The 22,441-nt window shown below is 42.9% G+C and overlaps 1 protein-coding gene across 1 annotated transcript in view; it reads right to left on the reverse strand.

Moving 5' to 3' along the window:
- Positions 1-233: 233 nt before the first annotated feature.
- HGD (homogentisate 1,2-dioxygenase) overlaps positions 234-22,441 on the reverse strand; it is a 41,610-nt gene continuing 19,402 nt past the window's right edge. The window contains exons 5-14 of the mRNA XM_028110671.2: positions 19,119-19,178; positions 17,104-17,195; positions 15,963-15,997; positions 15,070-15,149; positions 14,413-14,512; positions 12,251-12,375; positions 9,763-9,867; positions 7,184-7,310; positions 3,166-3,347; positions 234-383 (exon numbers count right to left, since the gene is read on the reverse strand). Of these exons, the coding sequence (XP_027966472.1) occupies positions 234-383; positions 3,166-3,347; positions 7,184-7,310; positions 9,763-9,867; positions 12,251-12,375; positions 14,413-14,512; positions 15,070-15,149; positions 15,963-15,997; positions 17,104-17,195; positions 19,119-19,178 (1,056 nt within the window). The remainder of the gene's footprint in view (positions 384-3,165; positions 3,348-7,183; positions 7,311-9,762; positions 9,868-12,250; positions 12,376-14,412; positions 14,513-15,069; positions 15,150-15,962; positions 15,998-17,103; positions 17,196-19,118; positions 19,179-22,441) is intronic.

Genomic DNA, 22,441 nt, shown 5'->3' on the forward strand with positions numbered 1-22,441 from the left:
TCAAGACCTGATTATGACCAATTGCTACTTCCACAGAACACCAGTCAAGTGTTTATTGAGTAATTAAGCTGACATAGAACTTTTCAAATACATTTCTACAAATGTCTGAGTTACTTGCCTGTGAAAAAAATGAGTTCTCACTTTAACCAACCCCTCCGTCACACTGCCAGAGGGCAGGATTCTAAACAAAACCACACAAATCCATTTTCAATTATGGCAGCAATGCTCCAGTCTCAGTTAGGTCCTGCTGGTTTTCTGGAATTGGGGGTGAAGTGGCTCTTGAGAGGTTCCCAGCACTTATAGTAGTTCTCATCCAAACAATTAGAGGTCTTGAGCCCCCACTTGGTGACGGCCATACTTAGAGAGGACTCAAACATAAATGCCTGTAGGAGATGAGGAGGGGGACAAGAAAGAATAAGTGAAGTGGATAATAAAACATATCTAATTCGATGTCAAGAGAAAAGATGTAGGTAGGCAGAATCTTTGAATAAGAAGTTATGTGTGCTAACACGGTGAGGACAGCAGGCTCACACCTCAGGTTCTGGCTCTGGCCCCACCACGTAGAAGCAAGTGAGACTCGGTGCAAGGCTCTTAACTTCTCTGAGCTCCACGTTTCATTCTATAAAATGGAATTGGGCACGTAAGCCTCACATTGCCCTTATCGTTATGGAGCTAAATTTGCTACATCCAAAGGCAGAAGCAGGAGAGTTCTAGGAATATTCATCTTCTTAGGGACCATCACTCACTGTGGCTATGTCCTCATGGGGAGGCCATACTCCCCATTTTTGTAGTGGAGGAAACTATGGCTCAAAGCTGAGAAATGGCTTGTCTTAGGTGATGGTAGCAAGAAGTGGAAGAGCTGGGATTTGAATTTTCTTTTTCGGGACTTTGATCAAGAGATGGGCTGGAAAAAGGTGAAGGAGCAAAAGAAAGAGTAAGGAGGAGGAGGAAGAGGAGGGAAGGAGGAAGCAGAAAAGGCCATAGCACTTTTAAAAACCCTATCCCAGAAGACTCTGAATGGTGGCTGTCCCACTGTGCTCAGGAGGTTTCTGTCTCCAACAGAAAGAATATGCAAGTGCTTGGTGCAGCTTAAACATTCCAGCTTCACCAATTGCTGTGGCTTTTAAAAATAAAATAAAATAAAATAAAATAAAATAAAATAAAATAAAATAAAATATAAAATAAAATAAAAGGAATAAAACCCTACAATCCGTATGTGTTCACATTACTGGAAATTTTAAACATATAGATTGGCAAAAGGAAGTTAAAGTTCTCCTGTGTCACAGCCCTGAGAACCCATGTTAATATTTGGTGTCTAATATACGTTAGCTTCTTTATGCCTAGAACAATGGAGATGATTGTCTTTGCCTGACTTCCCATAACAGGTTTGATGTGAGGACCAGAGGAGATCCTGTGGAAGTGCTGTGCACATTATAAAGCACTATTCAGATATAAGGGTTATTACTATGGCTGTTCTTGTTGTTGTGGCTTGGAGGACTCCTTCTTCAGAGCCTTGCTGTCTGACTGGAGTGACAAAACCCCATTCCAGCTAAGCCGTGAAGATAGTATTGTACAAAGTTTGTTTATTCCAAACTGGAATAAGGATAAGGTGTATAGCTGGGTCTGGGTCCAAATTATATAATGGGAAATGGTGATGGAGACCCAGAGTTAGGTCTAGGTAAAGTGCCAGACACTGCCCTGCCAGGTAGTCTGGGCTCTCTGGCTACCCAGGGCATCCCCTGCCCTTAATCCCTTACATAGGGGAGCTCTTTCTGCCCTAGTGCTCTAGGCCCTAGGCATTTCCCAAAGTCTTGCTCCTCATATAAACAGCCCATGTACCTCAGAGAGCCTTTGGAGGCAATAGCCTAATTGAGACTGTCAAGCCACATCTCACAGAGATGTAGGTCTCCACAGAAATTCTGCAAAGGCCCTTGGAAAGGGAAAGAGAGTCAAGGTCAAGCAGATGGGACTCTGTACCCTCCCCCTGCAGATCAGCTCCATCAACTCTGGTCCTGGAGTTGGGACTGAAAACAAACTGCATTGGATGGAGAGACAGGTAATGCTGTCTGTTTGCAAGCTGGGCATGGAGTCAGGCAGTTCTGTGCTATTGATTTTAAAGTCAAGTAGCATTGAAGGCATTTGTTGAAAAATGTAAAGCAAATTTGCATATGATTTAGCACAAAATTACTCCTTGTGGTCCATAAACTCCACCTCCAAGAATGCAAAAATAAAATAAAAATCAAGTACCGCAGCCAACTGCAATTGTGTTCAGCCTCAATGTGTATAGCCTGATACAGGAAGAATACAAAACAGGTTTTCAATCCCATCAATTTCATCCCATGCCAAAAGAGAGCAAAAGAAAATGAGAAAACAGCTGAGAACTGCTGCTCACAAGCCCTGACTATAGTGAGGCAAAGGCTTCCTGATCCTCCTTGGCTTGAGAACTCCACTGAAGGTGACATCCTGCATCTCTGGGTGCTGTGGCCCTGGAGGATTACCTCAAAAAGCAGATGATTCTGAGACATAGCATATATACTCTGGGCTGCATACAGATAGTATTAACAATATTCCCTTGTATTTGAACAGTGCTGGACAGTCTATAAGGTTGAATATAGCCACCTACTAGGGTGGCTACCACACCCATTCTACAGATGGGGACAGCGAAGCTCAGAGAAGTTAAGTGACTTGTTCAAGGTCATGCAGGAACTAAGAGCTAGGATTTGATCTCAGGTCTGACTCAAGTCCAAAGCTCTTTCTAGGGCACCTGGGTGGCTCAGTCGTTAAGCGTCTGCCTTTGGCTCAGGTCGTGATCCCAGGGTCCTGGGATGGAGTCCCATATTGGGCTCCCTGCTCAGCGGGAAGCCTTCTTCTCCCTCTCCGACTCCCCCTGCTTGTGTTCCTGCTCTCACTGTCTCTCTCTGTCAAATAAATAAATAAAATCTTTAAAAAAAAAAAAAAAAAAAGCTCTTTCTACCCCACCACATCAGGAGTCTGGTATACACATAGGGGTGTGTCCCTACACACATGGAAATAAATACACACACAGACACACACTCTCCTCTCCTGACACATCTGTGTCTTTGAAGAAATAAAAAAAATAGCCATTCCTCTCGAGAAGGTTGGGAAGCCCAGAGGCTGCCAGAGCCTGGCATTTGATTTACTTACCATAGTGCCATCAGCAATCCTCTCAGGTGCCAGCTTGGCTTTGCTGGCCTTCTCAAAGCAGTCGGCATCAGGCCCATGAGGGGTCATTGAGCTGTGCAGGCTGCCTCCCCCTGGCAGGAAGCCACCTTGCTTTGCCTCATAATGACCTTTGATAAGTCCCATGAATTCACTCATGCAGTTCCCTGGGAAGGTTGAAAGAGTATTAGTTTTATTATCCAAGGCAAGACCTGTAAAGTACCAAGACCTCTCAAGCATTATTTCTGTGGAATGCGAAGAAGATAGGAGAATCTGATAAATTTTTTAGGATTACTAATGAATACAGATAGATAGGGGGGAAAAAAACCCCACAAAATATTCATTAGTGTGAAACTCTTGGTAGGCAAAGCTCTACTTGATGGACATGTGGATTATTAGAGGTCTTAAACTCCACTGTCTGAAAGAAATAATGTTGGGGCCCAAAACAAAATCATGGCCCAGACAAGAATTTTAATAATAATTAAAATGAAAGTTATAATAAAGAGTAGATGTGCTCTATCATCCAGGCTTATAAGTCCTCTATTAAAATCATCTTCTTTCCCAGATCTGATCTGCTCCTCCCCCAAATAGCCCCACAGTAGTACATGGTATCACCATATTTCTGGTTCCCAATCCAGAAAACTGAGATGGGGTGTGTGTGTGTGTGTGAGTGTGTGTGTGTGTGTGTGTGTGTGTGTGTGTGTGTGAATGTGTTGATGGAAGAGTCATGTAATGGAAAGAACCCTGGACTTGGAGTCTATTATCAAATGATAATCTGTGTGAAAAGATCTTAGTAGCTATAAAAACCAGTCCATAAATGCTATATAGCTTAACAAACATTATCTTCTGTATCTGAATCTATCATCTTATTTTCTACCCTCCAAAATGCTTCTTAGATTCATTCTTTTCTTTCTATTCCCACTGATATTCTCTTCATAGAATCCTAAAATTTTAAAATTGGAAAGGATCACTGCTTCTACTCAATACAGAAGAATTTCTATATCATTCCTGACAGATTAATTCCTGGGATCCGCCTGCATGCCTCCTGTGAATGGAAGCTCTCTACTCAACAAAGCAACCTACCATACTATTGAAAAGCTCTGGGTGTTAGAAAGTTCTCTCTATTAAATGGAAATTTGCTTTAATCTAAGTTAAGTACATTGGTCTTAGTTGTGCTTTCTGGAGTCAGCAAAATTTGACAAAAATCACCACGTTCCTACTCTTTCAATCATATGTTTCTATTGAAATAAAGCTCTTTACTAGAACAGCAACACACTTAGGGCAAGAATTAAAGAACTACAATACCTGAGAAAATTTAAGTGCCTTTCCATTCATTCACCCATCTACCCATCTGTCCACTTGCCACCCCATCTGTCTGCCTATCCATCCATCCATCCACATACGTAATTGGATACTGTGCTAAATGCTATGATAGAGATGAGTAAGAAATAGCCCATCTAAACTTACTCTCATAGTCTGTCCCATGAGAGGGCTAAGAGTGCAGACCATGAACAGAGCAGAGAGCTACGGCATTGGCAACCCTTGCGAATCTGGACATTTGGCATGATAGATGCCCCAGCCTTCTTCCTTACATGTGAAGTATAATCAAGTGCCAAAATATTTCTGTCATTGACTAGGCAGCCGTATTCATCCTGCCTAGGAAACAAAATGCTGCTGCAGGCCCCTGTAGAAAAAGTAAGACCCAGATCATAGCTCTACTCGTTTCTCCATGAAGCAGAAATAGAGGAAAAGAAGCAACTGTAAGCATAAGGTTTCTATATTTTAAAAGCAGTTCTGCTCATGACTGAAATATGTTGTCACACTCCTCAATCTAGGATGTGTCCTCAGGGTCACCTTCATGGCTTAATTTTAAGAAGAGAGCAATACAGAATTCAGCTTTGATCTGAATACGAATTTAGGTAGCAATGACTTTGGTGATGACATTTCTGTATCATTTTCTATATTTCAAAGGACATGTGGAGGGTAGACCTTGCCTCTCTGATTAATGCTGAATCCACTTGACTCAAGTACATTAAGATGACTGGAGACAGTGTTTCTACAGAGATAATTCTCCACTTCTCCTATAAAGTTACATCAAAGTAGCAAAGATTTTGATTATCGCTAATGCAATAGTTTTAATAACTCTGGAAAAAAATAATTTTAACTTGGGGTTCTGTGGTTTTTCCAACTAACTCAGGCAACCATACCTTTCTGATATCTATCTCTCCTGGGCCAAAGGTACTTGAGAGTCTTTTAAAAAAATTATAAGAGGCATTTCACAAGGTCATTTGTTTCAGGCGACTGAACTACAAACCAAAGTGGCTTGAGAGGTGTAGCACAGTAGCAGACTTGTCTGAGTTAGATGGCTCTGTTAGCCTTCTCCCTGAGCAGGGAGACGAGCTGCAGGCCAGCGCCTCTCAATATGTGGCCTGTAGACTCCAACTTGCTAACTCAAAATGCAGATTCTGAGGTTCCACCTCAGAACCAACTAATTATACTCTCTGAGAGTGGGCGCTGGGAAGACTTTTTTTTTAAGGAGGCATTCTAAGTGATTTTTAGATTCCTACTGTTCTCAAAGTGTGGTTCCTGGAACAGCAGCTTCAGCAGAGCGTGGGAGCTTGCTACAAAGGCCATTCTCAGGCCCCACCCTAGACCTACTGGAGCAGAAATTCTGAGGGTGGGGCCCAAGAATCTGTGTTTTAACAAGTCCTCCAGTGACATTGGCACATATGAAAATGTGAGAACCTCCACCTCAGGTTCATAAAGCAGCCTCAACACAAGAACTAGGTGAAATAATGAGTTACCAAGGACTAGCATGTGAGGTACAGGCTAAGCTAAAGCAATTCTCTCTCCTGGACAGCAGGTCCTCTTGGGGACAAACTTCCAGGAGAACACTCTTCAGAAAAGATGGTAGTTTGTTTTTATTCTATTTACAAAGTATCTGGTGTCTGAAATGCACCTCAGAGTCTTTCCAGAACTGTAGGTACAAAAATGCAATCTTCAGGAAGTGGAATTGCACATTGACCTTTAGGTTGGATTTATGGCCAGCTATTGGACTGTTAAAAATGCCAACTTCATTAAGTGCAGCCGTGAAATACCTTATTCATTCTTGGTGATGCATTTACTAATTAAATAAATGTTTATTAGATGCCTATTGTGTATCGGGCACTGTGCTAGGCACATCGCTTAGTGGCTGTGAGTGTGTGTGTGTTCTGGCATCAGATTGCCTTCAATTAAATCCTGACTCCACCACTTAACTAGTTGTGAGGCCTTGAGCAAGTTATTCGATCTTTCCAAATTACTTAATCCCTCATGCCTCAGTTTTACCTTCTGAAAAAAAGGGGATAATGATACTACCTCCCTCTTATAACTGTGTTGAAGATTAAGTGGTTTAATAGTTTTAAAGAACTTATAACAGAGCCAAAGAAAATGGTCAATAATTGTTAGCTGCTAGTAATAAGAAATAAAATAAAAATAATAGATTTAGTAAGTTCTGTTCTAGGCAACAAATGCTCCATAGAAACTGCATCCAGAATGGGGTCCATTCCCTAGTATGGGCTGCAGTCTGTTTTATCCCACCAAAATAATTGGAGTAGGCACATTTTACTGGCTCTTGAACCAGGCTTAGGTAAAGAGCTTTCCCAAAACAACAAACTAACCAACAACATCCCACCATTCCCTCTCCCCCAAAAGAAGCAACTGAAATGTAAAGAAACGTGCTTCACACTTTATCGGCCTTTCTGCCTCTCCTCAGGGCCAGAGGAACTGGGCTGTAGGCATTACTTCCTTCTCAGAGTCAACACATCACTGCCATCTCCAAGGAAGGCATGGTGTTTCAGCAACTACAAGTCTGGGGAGCAGCACTAGGGCCTCTGGAGGCAGGATCCTGAAAGCCAGCACAGTATGGTGTCCAGGGACACCTCAGTGGTATTCCCAATGGCAAATGTTCAACACTTTGTGGTCTCTCTGGCTTCCAATGTGGCTTGGTAAAATAGAGACTTACTGTGGTAATAAGGAGGCCTGAAGGTCTTGTCAGCAACCCCCCATCGAGGCGGGAAGATGACAAAATCAGCGATAGCCACTCCGGGGCGGACAGACTTGGCTGTCAATACAGTGAAGATGGATGGGTCCTGTGAAAGCACAAGGAGACACCGAGCCCACGATGGAAGGGAGGTGACTGGACAATGGTACACATATCACCCACACTGGAAGGGGTTTCCAAGTTGACTCTAGGTTTTTTTTTTTTTTTTTTTTAAGTAGGCTGCATACCTATCGCGGGGCCTATCGCGGAGCCCATCATGGAGCCCAACCTGGGGCCCAACCTGGGGCTTGACTTCACAACCCAAGATCAAGACCTGATCTGAGATCAAGAGTCCGAGGTTTAACGGACTGAGCCACCCAGGCGCCCCGACACTGTAATTTCTATTCAAGCCACACAGGCCAAAGCTAAGAAGTCTGGGCTTGTCGTTGAGGGGCAGAAATCACTCATCTGACTTTCCCCTCTTGCTTGAAGCAAAATGAATTAACACCAGCTAAGAGGATTTGGAGCTGCTCTCTCACCCTGCTGAGCCCCCATTTCATGCAAGTGTTACCCTGTGGGTCTGAGAACCAGTCATGCCTGCCTCCCAACCTCAGGTCAGGGTGACAAGAGCTGGGATGTGCTGCAGGGAGTTCTCAGCAGAAGGAATGCTCAGAGTGAGGTGGAAATAGAAATAAAATAGTATCCAACTCTTGGTATAGATGTAGGATATGCTTCTCTTTGAGGGCATCACAGAGATTCCAGATGGTATCCTCCTGGCTTTCCTTACCCTTGTTTCCTTACCCTTATATCATTAGTTTGGATGGTGGTAATGTAGAGGGCATAGGCTGGGGCACAATATTATGATTTTAAAAGAACTTTAGAATCCTTCAGTGGAAAGATTGAGATTCAATTTCATTGAAATCACTGATCATGTTTGCTTTCACATGCCATGCTAGGGTCTGGGATTCAAAGATGGTTGAGAACTATTCCTTGCCCCTTTAGCATTGTTAGTGACGGGAGTGTGGGGGTGCTGGAGGAGTCATAAAACAGGTGTGTGAACAACTGACGACAGCAAGGTGCCAAGGGCAATCTAGCTTTGTAAATAGAAATCCAAGGGAGTACAGAGGATGCCTACCTACCTGAGAGGATCAGGGAAGGCTTCAAAGAGGGGGTTGACACAGGTCTTGAAAAATGAAAGGAGAAAGAAAGAAAAAGGAGGGAGGGGGGAAGGAAAAAGAAGGAAGGAAGGAGAGAAAGGAAAAGGCATTTTAAGCACAGAAAACAGGAAGGACATCAAAATGCACAGAGATTTTGTTAAGAGGCAGGAAAGCTAAAGCCCAGAATGCACTGGCAGAAGGCAGAGGGGCTAAGACTTGGTACTGGTACTGGAAAAATGAGTCCAGGGCCAGATGGTGGAGAGCATCAGATACCACGCTTCAGAGCTCAGACTATCCTAAACCATGGGGAGGCTGCACAGATTTTCTAATGCAGCGGTAGAATGATCGGACCTGGATTTTGGAAGAATAACCGTAGCAGCAGTACAAAGATTGGCCCCGAGCAAAGGCAAGCCAGAACCCCAACCCTATCGCTGTGAGATTTTACACTTCTTCCTCTGTCTTGAGAAATGATCTGAAACTGTTAAAGAAAAGGTAGTGAGGCTCAAATAAAGCTCTATCCGTGTCTCTGGATCCTTTTTCATGCTGTTTTGGGCTTGATGCCTCATTTTCTTTTCCCTTTTGGTTTTGTTACGAGTTGTTGCTCTTCAGAAAGGTAGTTTTGTCCCCCTAGAGATAAGCTGAACTGACTCAGAGTAATCTTTCTGTCTCTGGTTCTCTGGCTTCTGCTCTAATTATCCCTTCAGCTTTTGGGTTAAGTTAATCTATTATGAACTAGGCTGCAAAATGAACTTTCCCCCAGGATCTCAGAATGGAGCACTTTATCACGAATGTGGGGCCTTGGGGGCTTGCCCTGTAGACCAGGGACCTATTTGTGGCCCTCTAATTGAGTGAAAAATATCACCGAATTCACACTTTAGAACTTCTTTGTTTTAAATTCAGGCCCTGAACATTCTGAGGAACTTTAGAAGAGGGCTGTCTGCTCCATCACGGCTAAAAATAGCTAGGAGTGGCAGCCGGACTGAGCAGACTCAGCATTCGTAAGCAGGACAGAGAACTTTCCAAATCCAGAGCTGTCTCTTTCTCATCACTTTATCACCAACATTAGCAGTTGGTTTCTTTGGGGGATACATTTGCTAAGAAGAAACTAAGTTTTTGGCCATCTATGGGAATTACTGAGATACTCGGTGTGAGAACTAATCTGTGTTCAAAGCTGAGTGTTGCATGTCAGGCTTGGCTCCCCCAGTAGCTTGTTATTTACTCTGTTCCCCAAAGCCTGGCTGCAGGGGATTCAAATTCCTGTCACCGCAATGATGAATGACTATATCTTGGGCTTCCAAGGGTGACACCGGAAATGTTAAATCTGTGAATATCGGGGACCTACTATGGACCCCTCCCACCTAAGGGCTGCCCTATCCCCAGGGCCCCTCCATGGTCCAGACTTACTGCATGGTCAAAGGCCACCGAGTTAATGACCATGAAGTTCTCCAAGTTGTACTTGTAGGGGGTGTAGTTCCCGTGCCAGGCCACAACATTGAATGGGGAGACGTCCTAATCGCAAAAACAAACAAACAAACAAACAGGAAAGGGTAATCTTAGCGCTTAATGCTTTTGTAGCTGTGTTTCCACAGTTTGTACTTGGTATCACTGTCTCTCTTTTTGATTTGATTTTGTTCTCATAATTTAGTAATGGTGTCCCTTGGGAGAAGTATGACCCTGAATCATTTTGTGGTTGCTTCCCGTGCCTTCAAACTGTCCCTTGCTAAGCCACCAACCCTATTTTTCCAGTTCACAAGTTGCAGCTGCCTCTGATCACAGTGCAGCAGAAGCACAACACATTCTCCAGGTAGTGCCTTTTCAACAATTTTCAACACAGTTGTGAGAATCTGTAGATGTCAGCAACTCTCAGACCATCTGGGCCGGGGTTCCTGGTGCAGAGGGCAGGCACTTGCTGGGACGGCTTTCCAGGTAACTGCTGCCTAGAGGAGCTTCTGGTACACTCAGTTCCTAGGTTGCTGAGTGCAGGAAGGTGAGATGGTACCTAAGAGTTCCAGGCCCAAGGACTTGAGTTTTCAGAGCAATCCCGAGGTGATGCTCTTTGGGCCTGCTCTGGGGTAGAAGAGGACCGGTGCTCTGTGACAGGAAGGTAGTCCCCACTGTAGCCATGCATCTGTTCTGGAAACAGCATCTAACTCAGAATATTCTAAAGACTTTACAGAAGGGAACACTCACAAAGGTGTGATTAGGGTTAGGTGAACTGACCAGAGATGCTGAGGTTTCTGAGCCTAGCAACAGTGGGAAGCCATTGCCATTCCTAAGCCTGTGGGATATGGGAAGACACTGTTGTTATAGGATTCCAGCAAGAGCTAGAACCATGAAGAAGGGGCTGCTCAATTGTATGTTGGTAAATATTTAACAACTAGCAACTATCTCTCTGGGGAAAAATGCTCTGTTTTATAGCATTTGTTAATTTTGTGGGTATAAATATTCCACCCTGATCACTTTTGAGCTACTAATGTAATGTTACTGAACACAAAGTTGGGAAGAATGTGTCTATCAGTTCTCGCATGCCAGTATGAACTGGCTCCAGGATGCCACTGGGGGTACCCAGCAGGAACTGAGCTCATGGAGGGATGCAGTCCCAAATAGGGAAGAAACAGGAGAAAAAAAACCTCAACTTGTCTTTCCTCCTGCCTTCCAACTTCCTGTGCGTACCTCCCATTGGTTGAACCCAACCCAAAACCAGCTGGCTAGGGAGCCCATACAGGTGATTTCCCAGGACACAGATCATGGCAGAGAAGGGATAATGGATCAGTGTGGGCACTCACACAGAGAATAACCAGCACAGAGTCCACTTAGAAAGTGGAAACCCACAGAGCTGCTGGCTACCTCTAGAATAGTGGTTCTCTATCAAATGTATGTCAAAAATAATATGGGGAGCATGCTTAAAATGAATGTAGGTTTCCACACCCCATGCCCAGAAGTTATCATCTTTGCCAGGCTGGAATAACATCGAAGGATCTGCATTTTAAACAAGCTTCCCTTAGGATTTCTGGTGCAAATGGTCTCTAAACCACATTTTGAGAAATCCTGAACCAGACAATATGAAGGTGACAATATGTCAGTGAGGCTGGCAATTAACTCTCAGGGGTTAATTTTAAGTGCCAAACTAGTTGGCCTCTGCTGGTTAGCATACCATCTACCTTGGATGCTGTCCAAGGAAAATAATATGGCTTGAAAAATATAAGCTATATGTCAAATGGGCAAAAATAATTGTAATAAATAAAGGTAAACAAAAGAAATCTTTGGATTACTTTGGTTATATAATTACATTCTGCTAATATATATTCAGTACATTGAGCAATAATATAATATATGCTAATATATTATAGATCACATATTACATTATTATTTATTATTATTATCTATGCCTTTGTTTATCTCCTGAGTTTACAAGGCTGGTGGTATAAACTAAGTCAAGCTAATTAACTGAGTTCTACTTTTTTTGTATCAGTCATAGCTTCTATTTGAAATATGGTGGCCATTGGTAATAAAAATCTTAGATGATCTGCTTGTTTACTCATTTCCCTTTTCATAACATATTACCTGCCTGTATAGTATATTTTACATACCATTTATAGAGACCTACATATTGCCAGGATTTTTATTGCTTGGTGAGTGGAAAGAGCATGACCTTTGGAGTCAAACAGATAAAGGGTCTAATGCTAGTTCTGCCATTTACTATGACATTTGGTAAATTACTTGTCACTACCTTTTTGTGACTACAAATGAGGCAAACAGTACTTTATTTGTAATATCTTAGTGGTATGGTAAAAATGAAAGGATATGTAAAGTACTTAACACTGGCCTTAGCAATCAGTAGGTGCTTAATAACTATTTATTCCATTCCTGTCCATCGACCCTCTTACTTTACCTGTTTGGCAGCAAATAGCTTGCCCTGGTATTTATTAATCACAGTGTAGCCACCTGGCACTTGGCGATCTTCATACCAGGCAACGGGTATCAAAAAGTCTCGAGGATTGGCCAAGCCATTGGCTCCTAGAACACAGCGACCCAAAAGTCTTTTAGATACTTCTGAAATCACACTGGAAAGATGCCCACAGTTGCACAAAGAGAAAGGGCCATGTCAAGAGCCATTCCACAATTTGTTTTCATTGTCCAGAGGCTCATTGGAATCCCAGTCTGGTACCCTTTTAGGAGGACCCAAGGAATTTGATTAGGAAAAAGAATCATGAAAATCATCATCATCATCACCAGCATCACCTCCTAAAGTTGTAGAGTAAATATGGTTTATTGACCATATTACATGCACTATTGCATCACTGCAGTTGAGGGGAGAGGATGAGACTAGAAAAGAGGCCAAGGGAAGGTCTGGTAGAATACTAGAACTTTTCCCCAAGAAAACCATGATGGTTCTAGAACTCATCTATAGTCCTTGATCTCAGAAAGGAAGGGTTACATACTGTTGCCCCCAGGCATGCCTCTGCTTCTCAGACAGAAGTCGGAATCCATCCAAGTCTGCAAAACTGCTCTCTAGCCCGACAGATCTGTCTGCCACTCAGGAAAAAATACTCAGGACTTGCCTGCTTACCTTTGCTTAGGAGTGAGTGTTCCCTCCAGAGAAAGAAAATAAATCAAAAGACCAAAAATAAAAAGTATAAGTGCAAAAACATAATTTAACTCTGAGAGGAGAGACCTGGGGAGTGTTTTATCATTTCTGGCTCCTGGGGTTAAAAAATATAAGCCCCCAGCAGCTGGTTAGTAAATTATATATATTTTCCAGAGGGTACGTGTTCCACGGAACCTGGAGGCTATGCTGACTGTAGAGCAGCAGGAAGCCAGACTGAAGTGGGAAGAACGGGTGGTGAGCAGGACGACAGACGGCCCGCCATGGCTCCAGCTGCCTCTCTGCTGCCTCCCACCTTCCTCTGACTATTTGGATCTCTCCAGGGGAGTGACCAGAAGGCACATGCTGGCCTGTCCTGTTTGGCTCTCAAAAAGCTGTTGACAAGGAAAAGAAGAACTGGGAGGTGTGGCCACCACCTTTAGCAAACATGTCAAAGATGACACCAAGGGCCAATTTTCCCAACCCCTCCTTTCACTCCAAGAGATGTTTTGAGAACAACTCCTCCTACCACCTTCACTTCTCTCCTGCATCTCCTGCCTCCAGTTTGCCAGAAGAATCGGGGGTGGGGGGGACCTTGATTCACTTTTGAAAGTTTTCGTCTTGCCTCATGGAGGAGGTTTCTAGCTCCTTCATGGCCCCAGTTAACTGTGTACATTTTGTGGAATGTGCTGAGTTGGAATGTGAGGTTTGTAGACCATGCATTTTTCAGTCCAAGTCCCCTTTCCATAGGAGTACAGCCCCTGCCGTTTTTATGGCTTTCCCCTGCTTTATTGTCTACACACAACTTATTGACTTGAGAAAATGATCTCCCTCCTATTCACAAAGTTCATTCCCACATGTATGGTTTTGCTTAAGCGGTTCCCTTTCCTTTTTATTTGTCCTCAGCTTTTCATCAAGAATTAGTCAAATCTCATCTGTTCTGTAAAGCTATTCCTGGTGACTTGGCCCCTAAGTAACCCAAACTTCTACATCCTTTAGGGTGTACACTGTATAACCAGAAATCTATTATATACTGTCTGCTCTCCAATCATCTATATACTATTCTAGAGAGAAATTTATAATGGGTTGGCTTCAGTTGTTTACTTTTATGTATGTATTTTATGGGAAGAGGCCTGTGTTACCCTTAATGAGATTCCATAATACCCTCAGCACAACACAGAGCCAAGACTAGCTGATGGATTGATACACTGATGAGCTAATTAATGATTTCATTTCATCAGTTGGGTCAGAACCTCTGAACCTAGAGGTCTGAAAAAAAAAATGTCTGGGGTTGTTTAGAGAGTTCTAATAGGCTTCTGAAATTCCCAACTACATTTGATCTAAAGAAGTTGTCTAGAGAGGAAAGTTGAAATGTGAGTGAGATCATGAGGGGAGAAGGATGTTTAACGCTCATGCAATTATCCGTCCTATATCTCAAGGGAAATTAAAAGCTTGTAGTGAAGATTTACCAATTGGTCCCAGGTCAGGCAACTCAAAGTGGACACCGTAGACCTCCAGGACGTAGCCCCTTGTCTCCTCGAAGACATCAATGCTGAACCGCATTCCTCTCTGGAACGGGAAGCAGACAGTGGTGTGCACTCCCAAATCATACCTGTAGCTATAAAGAAGCTGCCCTAGAGCCACAGCTAGCCCCAGATGCAAAAATAAAGCTATAGTCTGCTGAGTATGTTTGAGAGGTGACCAGCTCAAAGATGAGTTAAAATGAAAAATTTAACTCCTAATCACATCTGTGACCCAAACCAATTCTACTCTAATCTCTCATTGGGTTCAGAGATACAGCCGAATTTTCAAGAAATTAGTCTTCACTGCACCCCAGTCCCCACACCAATCCATGGAAACAGAGCCTTATCCAAAGTGTGTAGGAGTATTTAGGAAAGCAAATTGATAATGCTCTTTGCTTTGTGATTGCGTCATATTTTAAAACAAATCAGGCTCCCAAACCTGCTTCCCCTTCAGCACAGGGAGCCTCCTGCATGACTAAAACTCCCTCCCCTTCTCAGGCATGATCCACCAAGAAATTTTAAAGTTGGAAATGACAGCAGCTGCAACATCTGATTGCTCCCAAATTAGGGAGCGGCAGGGGAAGAAGGGGACACATCACCAACCTGAATGACGCAGATTTCATTGGGCTGCACAAGCATCCTGCCAAACTCAGTGTAAATGTGAAGTTTCCCTTTCTGGGGAACTAACAAAAAAGACAGGGCAGTAGTGAACAAACAACTCTTTTCACATGAGGACCACTTCATGAAGAGTAAAAGGCTCAAAGGCTGCATTTGATTTTTCATTCCAAAAGAAAGGGCTTTATTGAGTCTCATGGATGTAAATGAATATTCTGACAAGTTAGGTTAACAATTTTACTACCTGGAAGAAAGTGAATGAAAAAATCGATTCTGCTTTTTTTTGTTTGCGAGGTAGAGAGCTTGTATATGCCCAGTTCTGTGGATTGACCAAAAAGGGCAACAGAAATCAGATGGAAAACCACTCACTTCTGATAGTTCCAGCTAGTCTGGCATTTGCATATCTAATGTCTACACCAAAATGGTGGCTACAAAATATCAATATTGAAACCATCAAATAGAGTGGGTAGACCAGAGAAATCTCTAAGAGACATTCTGTTTTAGATACCATCATGAAAATTTCTATCTCAATGGCAGATATCAATGACAGGTAGTCTTTTCTTGGGCAGATTTGAAGGCAAATAGAATTATGTTAATAAGTTAATCACATGTTGGTATTACTCTTTATTTCTTTTCAGCTTTCCAGATCTCCCATATTAGAAAGGCCCAGCAGAGATGGGCAAAGACAGAGAGACCAGGAAATAGACCAGGGGCTTTGAGGTATACCAGGAATCTTTTTCAGACCACCAATGGCCTCTAGACCTCAGTCTGTAGATTGCTCTACATAAGACAGATTGAAGGATAAAGGAAAATAATACGTATAAAATTGAAAAGCAGCTTGTGACTGGGGATCAACTCACAGTGAAATCTTCAGAACTTACCAATCAAGAAGTCCCCATCTGAATTGTAAAAACATCTGAGACATAAAGAATAATTCCTGTGATTTTCAGTTTTAACATTGTCCAGACAAATTAATTCACTCCACATGTTGTTTACCACCCACCATGTGCCAGGTTCAGTGCTGGATATAAACTGGTGAGGAAAATGACCCAATCTCTGCCCTCATGCAGCTTAGAGCCTAGTAGGAAGTCAGATGGCAATCAAATAATTACGGAACTGTATCATTGTAGAAAGTCAAGTTCAGGGGAATGAAGGAATAATGAACCTGATCTAATGTGAGGAGTCAGCAAAGGCTTCCCTGAAGAAGGAACATTTGAGCTGAGATCTGAAGGAATTATCTAGGCAAGAGTTTGGGGAGTGGGAAGAACATTTCAGGCAGAAAGAACAGCACATGCAAATGCTCTGAGGCAGGCTGAAAGAACTGAGTGAAGGCTAGTGTGGCTCAGGGGAAAAGAGAGGAGGTGGTATGATATGACGTTGGACCCAAAGAGACATCTTCAGTGCCTTGTCATGGCTCAGAGAAGTTAAATGACTTGCTCAGATTACTCAGCCAGGAGGAATGGAATGGGGCTTTGGATGTAACAGTCTGGTTCCAGAGGTAGTGTGCAAAATGGGTCTGAGATTCTGCTTCTCCAAGAAGAGGCAGAATGCCATTTACATATTTTTTCTGATTAAAAAAAAATCCAATATGTAAGCTCCTCTACCGAGGAATGTTAAGCTTACACAGTTAATAGCTAAATCCAAAGTCTGTCAGCTCGACCTGCCACCAACTGGTGGCTTTTAATGGCTGCTCATGCAGTATGACTTTGGACTCAAGAACAACCCTGGGGAACTTTAAGAAATTAGAGATACTCTGACCCAAACCTGGTTAAAGTCAAAATACCTCTTGGACTATTCTAGCTTCCCAATGCCCATTGTCTCTTTTCTATTTGCATTGTTATGTGAAATTCTTATTTATGTTACAGGGATCAGTCAAGATTGAAATGCTCACTTATTAATAAATGTATATCAATGTTGCTCTGGGAGGAAAAAAACAATAAAAAAACAACAACCTGGCTTTCACTCTCTGGCCAACAGCTCTTGGGGAATAGGGATGTTCTGCCCAAGCACTGAGCCTCTTACCTGTTCCCCATGGAGGTGTTACAGAGAAAAATATGGATGGCAAGTCCATTGTTAGACTTTATGTCTCCAGCTCCACACAAGGTATGCAGGCCCTGGAAGGAACAGCAGGAGAAGGAAGGGTGTATGCAAGTCTTGTCTGAGAGGCCAGCCCTCCTCCTGGTCCCTGAGAGCCAGGAGGCAAGGTTCTATAGGGTCTGCTCCATGGGACGAGTGGGACATTCGGGGTCCAGCCTGCTTCTGGGGAACTCAAGATTTATGGGTTTTATGTTTGGTAGGTGGTGGCTCACCCTAGTTGCCAGCCACGGCCCTAGATCTGGATTGTCTCAATGGCTAAAATGACCTTACTCGGCATTTTATCAGTTTGGTGCTTAAGATCAGCCTGGGGGAGAATTTCTTTCAGAGGTGAAACCAGATACCTAGGAGGCCTAGGGAGGAAGCTTGCCACATTAGGGACCAATTAATGCCTCTCAAATGCACCTCACCAGGTAGGCAGCCTTGAGCTTATATGTCGGATCAGCCCTAAGTTTTCCACAACAGGGAAGTGGAAGCATTCTGACCAACTGTAATCCTCTCTGCTGATAATCCACAGTCCAAGAAGCCTTAACACATGGGTCTTCTCAAAATTCTTCAGCCCCAAACCTGCAGATGGAAAGGAGGGAGCTCTGCTCCTTCAGATATCCATAATTCACCCAGAGTGGGGGGATTTCTTTTTGTATTTTAATTCAGTTTGTCAGTTTGGAGTCTATTTAGATGAACTTACACAGAGTTTGGAGCACTTAATATAGCTAAGGAATTCTGCATGATCCAAACAAGTTGGCCCATGGCTGGGCACCTGGACTCTCCCTAAGTAAGCCATGGGCTGACGTTGGTCTGCAAAACCTTCCACTGCCTTCTTTGAGCCCCTCTGCCTTAAAGTTCCCTTCCCTTTCCCCTACATGTGGTTTGCTCTGAGCACAAGTGTTCTAATACTCCCAACACCTGTTAACTATACCAAGCAGAACTTCTGATCAGCATTGCATTAACTAGAGTTGTCACCCTGAGTTGATGCTATTCTAGGTCCATTTCAGAAAGTTCATGAACTTGGATGGGGATGAAATTATATATTTATTTTCAAATAATCTCTGAAATGTATCATTTCCTTCGATTAATGTGAATGTAAGCAACAAACTATAGAAGTATTAAAAGTACCTGTACCCTGGTCACTGATAGAAATCATGGATATTCTTAGATAGCATTACAGTCATTACAACTATTCCAGAACATCGTTTATGCTCATACTTCTAACAACTATAGCTGTTAGATCTTTCCATAGATCTTGTGATTTAGTGCATTTATAAGGAAGCATATATGTTACTTACTATAAAAGCAAATTTGTTATTTTAATATTTTTATCATTGTATTTCAATATGATCAACTTCTCTGTAATTTTATGTAATTTATTTTATGCATTTAAAAGCACAAGCTTTACCAGACTACTAAAGGAGTCCACGGAGAGGGAAACAAGCTATAAATGACTCTTAACTGTAGGGAACAAACTGAGGGTTGATGGAGGGAGGTGGGTGGGGAATGGGCTAGGTGGGTGATGGGGATTAAGGAGGGCACTTGTCATGAGCACTGGGTGTTGTATGTAATCGATGAATCACCGAACTCTACTCCAGAAACCAATATTGCACTGTATGGTAGCTAACAAAAAAAAAAAAAAAAGGAGTCCATGGGGGAAAAAAGCTAAGAACCCCTGTTGTAACCCAAAACAAAGAACCTGAGTCAGGTAAATGCTCAGTTTCCATTGGTCATTCAGAGATATTGTAAATAGCTCACCAGTGCCCTTTGGTGTCAGCGGCCATTTGGTGCCTGTAAGTAAGACATCCCTTGGCCAGCCCTGGAAGCAGGGGCCGGCAGTGCTGTCTCTGCTGCGTGCCTCTAAGTCTGCTGCCGCCTGGCATTCAGCCTGCAAATGGCTGGATCGCTCACCAGGGAGGAAAGCAGAGCAGAGAGAAGTATTGGTATTGACTTACGCTCACGAAGTCCACCTTCTTCTGAGATGCTTTTGGGATCTCAAATGGTTTCCATCGAAGCTGGGAAAAAAAATACATGTAATAGGAAAATTATTTTAGAAGGGGAAACCATAGGCTTTCTAAATAAATAGCATCGATCACACAGAAGAAGGATGGCTGTTCCTTCTGTGTGGCTCCGACTACTTGTAATTTGTTATTTTAAAATTAATAATTACCCATTACTTCCTCAAGGGTCTCAGTTGGGTTCTGTGTATGTATGTATGTATGTATGTATGTATGTATGTATGTATGTATGTAGTGTGGGTGTGGTTGTGTGTGTGTTTGATATAGATAGAGATATAGTTTTCATTCCTTAGCACTTTAAATTAAAAAAAAAAGATCATTGCTTCTTATTTCAGAAGCTGTTTGTTTCCTTTAACATTTTGTTCAGGCACATCAGTGAGTTTTGACTGATGCTGCTTTTTATGCTATTTATAATCGGCTCCCTTTCCTGGCATGCCAGCCTCTCTGTGTGGGCTCCTGACACTGCAGGAGAAGGTTCTACTTCTACTTCTAGCCTTGGGAGTTATGAATTATTTCTTTAAGAGAAAGAAAAGAACACCCAACTGAGGTTGGATTTAGTAAATGCTGTACTGGGTTCCATTTCTTCACCAAACCCCACGTTTGTCCCCAGGCTGCCTGACAGTTCAGTTTAAATCACAACAATCTTTAATTTAATAATGAAATGATCTAAGGAAGTGGGGAGAAAAATCAGCAGGTCTAGGACCTACTAGAAGTGTGTCAGTCCAGCACTTATTAATCAGCCTGGCAGGAGGTCTGCTCCAGCCAGCCTGGCAGCAGATAAACCTCGGGACATCTCACACAATGACCTGTGCCCCCATGGCCAGTTCCACCAGCTGTGGTGCCTGGTCAGTGAAGGCGAGGCAGGCCTCCCCTAGGTCATGGGGCTTGGCTCATTTCGTATTTCGGAGAGACAGCTGAGTGGGAGAGAAAGCAGCAAGTGGGAAAGGTGGCACTAGGATTATTCTGCCTCTCTGACATACACAGTCAGGTGGCGGTCTTTATTTTTTTTAAAGCAAAGCAGGATGATCTCATCTTGGGATGACTTAAAAAGGATAGAAAAATGTCGATTTGGAAAACGTTGTTGAAATCGTGCCTTAGAAAGAAGGAAAAGGTTTAGGGGCGCCTGGATGGCTCGGTTGGTTAAGCGTCTGAGTCTTGATCTCAGCTCAGGTCTTGATCTCAGGGTCATGAGTTCAAGCCCCAGGGGGGAAAAAAAAGGGAAAGGATTAGGACTAATTCCATTAAAGATGGTATTTCCTGGGAGGAAGGAGAACCTGAGAGCAAGGATCTGGGAAAGGTTTCTTAACTTCAGCACTATTGACATTTTGCTTTGGATAATTCCTTGTTGTGGGGCTATCCTGTGCATTGTAGGATGTTTAGCAGCATCCCCTGACCACTACTCACTAGATGCCGGTAGCACTCCCCCAAGTTGTAATAACCAAAAATGTCTCCAGACATCATCACGTGTCATCTGGGGGACAAATTTTCCCTGGTTGAAAACAACTGACCTAGGAGGATAGTCCCCTGACATCAGGAAGGGCCACAGCTAAGCACTTCTAGCTTTTTGAAAGGAAGTTCTAGTCTAGTGCTAATCACTACATGCTGCTTCCCTTTACATTACATTAGCAGTGTGCAGAGTTTGTATACTCAGGAAGATTGTCTGGAAGACTAGACTACCTAGCGTCTTGGTCCTAAGAAGAGTCATCCTTCTAGTTTCCCAATGGAAGGGATTTAAGCATCACATCAATAGTTGCCTGGGCAGGGCGCCTAGGTGGCTCACTTGGTTAAGCGACGGCCTTCGGCTCAGGTCATGATCCTGGAGTCCCGGGATCGAGTCCCACATCGGACTCCCTGCTCAGCAGGGAGTCTGCTTCTCCCTCTGACCCTCCTCCCTCTCATGCTCTCTCTATCTCATTCTGTCTCTCAAATAAATAAAATAAAATAAAAAATAGTTGCCTGGGCAAACTTTAGACCTATCCAGAGGTTCTGAACCTGGTTACCCATGAGAGTCACCCAGAAGGACTTTGAGACTCAAGACTCAATTAAATCAGAATATGTTCTGTATTTTATAAAATCTTTATTTTATAAAAGGTCTACTAATGGGGCAGCTACAGTTTAAGAATCAGCACATCCAGACAGAGATTCTGTGATTCTTATATTACTGAACCAAGCATCATACTCAGAAAAGTCCACCCTATCAACCAATCAATAAATTAATCAGTCAACTAAATTGTGGTGTCTTTGGCCAGATGTGGCAATGACATGCTAGCTACTAAATAGCAAGAATGTTTAAATAGCACAAGTGTAAATATTTACAAACCTAAGAAAAAAAAGGAGAGCAAGAAAAGAGAAGGGGTACCTGGATGGCGCAGTCAGTTGTGTCTGTCTCTTGGTTTCCCTCAGGTCATGATCTCAGGGTCATGAGATCCAGCCCCTGTAGGGCTTTGTGCTCAGCGGGGAGTCTGCTTCGCCTCTCCCTTTCCCTCTGTCCCTCCCCAGCTTGTGTGCGCGCGCACACACACACACACAGTCTCTCAAATAAATAAATCTCTAAAAAAGAAGATAAGAGAAAGAAATAAGAAAGAAAAAAGAGAAAGAAAGAAAGGAAAAAAGAGAAAGAAAGAATGGAAGGAAGGAAGGAAGAGAGAAAAGAAAGCAAAGAAAGAAAGAGAAGAAATTCCAGTAATAGGAGAAGCACTTCCTGATTTGTTGTAGTGAGACAACACCTTTATAAATCTTCCTGAAATTGAAATACCTGTTGGGGTTAGAAATAAAGTCCTAAACCCCAAAGAAGAGGTTTGTCTTCTGTGAGTGGGAAAAACTAAGCCAGAGGGGCTGAGAGGTTGGTTTGGTTGTTTTCTTCTGGTCAGTTTTTCAGTCTTCTGTAGCATATCAACCCTCAAGTCATGAGGAGAGAGCCAGGGGTGTCGAGAGGACAGGCACCTACATGATGATGTAGGGAGCATGCCTTCAACAGGGCCCACACACTAGATGAGGCAGTGGTCTTGAAGAATCTTCTCTAATGCAAAAATGATACCCTTCAAATGATGGAGATGGTATAGGGAAAGAAGTAATTTATCAGCTGGGTCTGATAGCAGCAGATTGTACAGGATCTATATTCAGTGTATTCTGAAGGGTAATAAAAAACCCAAGCTGGTTCTGATAAATCCAGTACTCACAAGAAGAAGCCAGCTTTTGATATTTGGGCAAGAGATTTGTGTCAGGAGCTTTGGTGTGATATGTTGTTGAATGTGAGGAGG

The sequence above is a fragment of the Eumetopias jubatus genome, unplaced genomic scaffold, assembly GCF_037043125.1.
Source record: "Eumetopias jubatus isolate StellerSeaLion01/CBP00866 unplaced genomic scaffold, mEumJub1_p1.0 scaffold_1, whole genome shotgun sequence".
In the NCBI taxonomy this organism is placed as follows: domain Eukaryota; kingdom Metazoa; phylum Chordata; class Mammalia; order Carnivora; family Otariidae; genus Eumetopias; species Eumetopias jubatus.